This window comes from Chaetura pelagica, unplaced genomic scaffold, assembly GCF_000747805.2.
Source record: "Chaetura pelagica isolate M959 unplaced genomic scaffold, ChaPel_1.0 scaffold429, whole genome shotgun sequence".
NCBI lineage: Eukaryota > Metazoa > Chordata > Aves > Apodiformes > Apodidae > Chaetura > Chaetura pelagica.
Window position 1 is genome coordinate 844,261 of NW_009954542.1, and position 4,581 is coordinate 848,841.

Consider the following 4,581-nt stretch of genomic DNA (forward strand, 5'->3'; position numbering starts at 1 on the left):
AAACTCCCTGGCATGATGGACAATGTAAGGCTAAAACTTCACCTAAAAAAAAACCCACTGGAGAGCTCTGTTGACATGGCTGCCTCTCAGCAAAGCACCTTCCTGGTGTTGCACAGGAGCTGCTGCCTCCCCTTTTGGTTAGGGAGAGGTAGAACGTGGGGTGGGAGCAGGTCTGAAGTTTTAGCAAGGGAAGGGAAGGGAGAGGGGTGACATTGTTCAGGAGAGTGTCATTGTGAAGCTAATTCTCTGAATCAGATTCCCCTGTTGCAATCTTGTTGCCAAGGTGCCTGTATGGCCACAGATACAGGCCTGACAGCTTGTATAGTTCTTAGTTACCACTTTTCCTGTTTTTCTTAAAACTGTCTCATGTTCGTGCTTCATGCTCCAAGAAAGCCTTTGTGGGTTTTCCCATAGAAAAATAAGGTTCTCATGATGCAGGAATTCAATTAATAACTTCATTTTTTTTCACAGTACTTGTGCTCTTCCTTTTACCACAGATGAGCTTGTGCCTTCAAATACCTGACCACATGAGACATTTCTGTCTGTGTTTAGACTGTATCTTTAGTCCAGTCCATACAGTTTGCTATGTGTTACACTGTGTGGGAGTAGCTGAGGCAGCATGTGCTTTTATGTGTATTTTAGCTTTATCTGTTGACTTAATCTTGTGATGGTTTTATGGTCTAGTCCCAACTGTAGAAAAAAAACCCAGTAGACAGGCTGGAAAACTCAGGGGATGTAATGGTGTGGCTGATGTATGTGCATCTGTAAGTAGTAGCACTGTACTGATATTCTGATTTAACTGATTAATTCTTGCTGGTATATCCCTTTAATCCTTGATTCAGGCTTTCCTTAGTTGACTAAAGAACAATTAAAGAAAACAAGTTGTTTTCAACAGTTTCAACAGAAAAAGTTGTTCTTTTTCTCTGCTACCATGTGTCTTTTGTGGATAAAGGACTATACTTTTTTAGTTGCAATGGTAATTCATTGTCCTGGGAGCTTCAAACTGGCACCTCTATGAATCTACCCATAGCCTAGCATGTGTGCCTGCAGCTCAAGAAATCCTCTCATGCCCCATGTGTTCATCAGGTGTCTACAAAGTTGCAACAGCAATTGGAAGTATCAAGAGTGGCTTCAAATCTAATTTGAGAAGGGCTGAGCAATATAGCAACTTAAATGCAGGAAGCCATTATTAACAAGCCAAGTGTGGTACAACTAGCGTTGTTCTTGACCTACCTGATCAATTGCAGGTGGCTGAGAAGCAAATCCTGCTGTAGCCAAGGTGCAGTTAAGAGGTTGGATACTTGGTAGAGAAGCTTAAATCTACTCTTCAACTTGTGTTGGAACACCCCTGGCTCTCTTTAAAGCTGTGAAAATAAAGGCCAGTTCAGAGCAGCTTTCAAAAGATGGGTCTTCATCACTAGTGCAAGCAGACTTGGTCAAAAGTCTGCTTGTGTAGCATCAGTCAGCAGACTTGTGCTCAAACTAGCAAGCAGAAACAAACCTTTTGTATGTACGAAACACTAATGAACTGTCTTGTTTCTTTTCAGTCATGCCCTACTGCCATTAATGATGTCTTTAAATCAAAACTGAACGCGATTGGAGCAGTTGGCCTCGGCATTGCTGTAATCATGGTGAGTTTCCAGAGTATTTAGAGGGTAGCTGCATGGCCAGAGGGTACTTATGGCAGAAGAACAGTGCCTGGCATGACAGCCTGCAAGTGCATTCCACTTATGACAAGTACTGGCAGGATCAGGGTGTGTGCTGCAGGATTTTGAAGCAGTGTGGAGGGTGGGGTGTCTTGGACCTCCCTGCTTCTGCTTTGGGTTAGGATCTGCCTCCTTGCATTTTTAGCAGTGGTAATGCTGTATCAGGTGTGTGTGTGTGCATAGGGCAAAGATGTACTGATCATGTTGCCAGCCTGCTGCTTAATCCTAGTTATCTCTTGAGGATCCTTGTTTTTTCTTTGTAGCAATTAAGACTCAACTAGAGAACTGCAATAACAGTGCTAGTTGGAAAATTCGTGTGTGTTTGTTCAGCTTTTCTGCAGGAGACTACAATGTGGATGCAAATATGTCAGGATCATCAAAGATTTCTTAGGAGATAGAGGGATTTATAGCTGATCAGTTTTGAATTATTGAGGGTGGAGGGGACTGGTGAGAATGAACTGAAATTTGGGGATGGAGGAGCAGGGACAAACTACAGAAGAGTGTTATCGTGGCAACCAGGCTAGGAACAGCAGCTATGCTTGTTCCTATGTTGATAGAAGACTGCTTTGGTTCCCTGGCTTCTCATCTGTTTTGTTTTCTTTCCAGATTTTTGGCATGATATTCAGCATGGTTCTCTGCTGCGCCATCCGCAGGAACAGAGAGATGGTGTAAGAGCTAAAACCCAAAACTGCTGCACTATAAAATCGTTGTCATTAACTTTAGCGTTCTGAAAGCATTTCTAAAAAGTTATATATTTGTTACCTTTTTAATGCTTTACTTGGTACTGATGTAGATTTGCTTTTTACATTATAGGTTACAATGATAAAGGTATATCTGACTCGACAAATACTGTACATAAAAATATCTGACTTTCTGGAAACTTATGTAATTTGGATGTAATTTATGTTGGAGACAATTTGATACTTAATAAAGAGTAAGATGTATTGTATGTTTTCTGGGGAGAGGAGGTTTTACTCTGCTTATTAATCATACTGTTTGATGCATGGAATTGAACTTGCATAACATGTTAAGTGTTAAATCACTAAGGCTTCAATATAAAGCAGGAAATAAATCTCTGCCAGTATTTAAGGGAATTCCAAGGAATGGAAAAGATGACTGTCAAAGCATGTTAGGGAATTGTCATTCCTTCCTTTCCTTGGTGTGTGTAAACAAAAGCAGTTAATTATATTCTTAAAATATTACAGCTGAAACATTCTTCCTGTCACCTTCATACAGCTGGCAGAGGATGTCTGCCACACTGGGGCTGAGCAGGCAGTGGTATTTTGATGCAAAGAGGCTGGACTCTACCCTGGAGCCAGCTGGGCTTTCTTACATCAGCCTGTCTGCTGATATAACTCTGTCCCCTCAGTCCCTTGGCAAGGCAGATTCCCACAGTGTATGTTCAGGATTTTCCGCAGTAGTTTGCTTTGTGCTTTGTTTCTCCAAAGCCAGAGAAGCACAGTCTCAAGGGCTTACAGCACGAGTGCCAAATCTCAAGCTGCAGGGGAAGTTACTGTACAGCTCTGCTTGCAGCAGCAGCTAGAGCTGTGGCTCTCTGGTTTCAGTATAAAAATGATATGGGAGGGAGCAGAGATGTGAGTGTGGAACCCTTAGCCTCAAGAATTGCCAATTTGTTCTGTACTTCTATTCAAAATGGCTTTTTAGGTAGATTTTTTTTTTCTCTGAAATACCTTCTGGTGGGAACTTGGATCATTACCAGCAACTTGTTCTGTACCTGTATCTGGAGTTCCCTTACTGTAGCATCTCAGGTCTGTTCTAGGAGCTTCTGGTCTTTATCCTCTAGGTACTACAGATGTCTCTTGGTCATCCTTGTTTATTTCCACCTTTCCCTTGTAAGGAGGCAAGTATTTATTATGGGAAATATCAGAATTGTTGAGGGTCAGGCTCTGGCTGTAGCTCTGGACTAATGCACTAATGTATTGCCCTCTGTGTTACATGTTGTCATTTGTCTAAGGGGTTTGTGCAAACCATACAGCTCTCCTGTACTGCATTGCACTATTCTGTGCTAGTGAGGCCTTCTGTAAAAAAAAAAAGTCTGGATTTGAGAGAAGTCAAATGGTAATCATGCTTCTGAGAATCTTAGACTGAAATGACTCCAGAAAGGAGCTGATCTAATTTTCTTTCTTAAAAGTATGAGGGAGTCTGGAGGGAAAAATCTAATCTTATATGGGAATTTGAGACCTGTGCTGTCCCTGAGCTCTTGCAGAATTGAGGTTTGACATTTTTGTCAGCTGGATAAATCTGGGCATGAGGCTGAACCTGGCACCTGAAAGAGCTGGGGTGAGTTGCTGTCAGCCATGATGAAAGCTTACTGCTGACTTCAGCAGCCCTTGGCTTTATTGCTCTGTGTTGGTGCATGTGTTCAGCTTGCCAGGCTCTGGCTGGAAGTCCAACACCAGCAGCATTTGGCAACGTCCAAGGAAGTGCAATGGGTTGCAACTAAGGGGATGGGAACTAAGCTGTAGGCTCAGCACCTCAACTCATGAAATGGGTTTGGGTGACAGCTAGGGAGGAAGCTCTCAGCCTGGCATCCAAGTCAACTGGATAGAAGATAGATATTGCACTGTTGCTGCTTTCTGCAGAAGCTGGATGGGGGCTTCCTGGGAACTGGTTTTTGCCCTGCAACACTGCAGCCTTAACCACAGTGTTTGCTGTGACACTTAGTGCCTCTCTGATGCCTGCCCCTTCCCTACCGTATTTTTAAGTCCTACAGCCCAATCTTTGGTCCTTATTTTTGAACATCCCGTGTGTGTAGGTTGATGATTTCTGAGTAATCAACAGATGGTTAAGTCTTCTATCAGAAAAGAAAGAGCTACTGTTTGTTACTTGAATATTAATTTCATTTTAGCAGGAA

At 42.5% G+C, this 4,581-nt stretch overlaps 1 protein-coding gene across 1 annotated transcript in view; it reads left to right on the forward strand.

The window, feature by feature from the left end:
* CD9 (CD9 molecule) overlaps nucleotides 1-2,378 on the forward strand; it is a 9,121-nt gene extending 6,743 nt beyond the window's left edge. Inside the window, exons 7-8 of the mRNA XM_010004929.1 lie at nucleotides 1,548-1,631; nucleotides 2,313-2,378. Of these exons, the coding sequence (XP_010003231.1) occupies nucleotides 1,548-1,631; nucleotides 2,313-2,378 (150 nt within the window). The remainder of the gene's footprint in view (nucleotides 1-1,547; nucleotides 1,632-2,312) is intronic.
* Nucleotides 2,379-4,581: the final 2,203 nt, after the last annotated feature.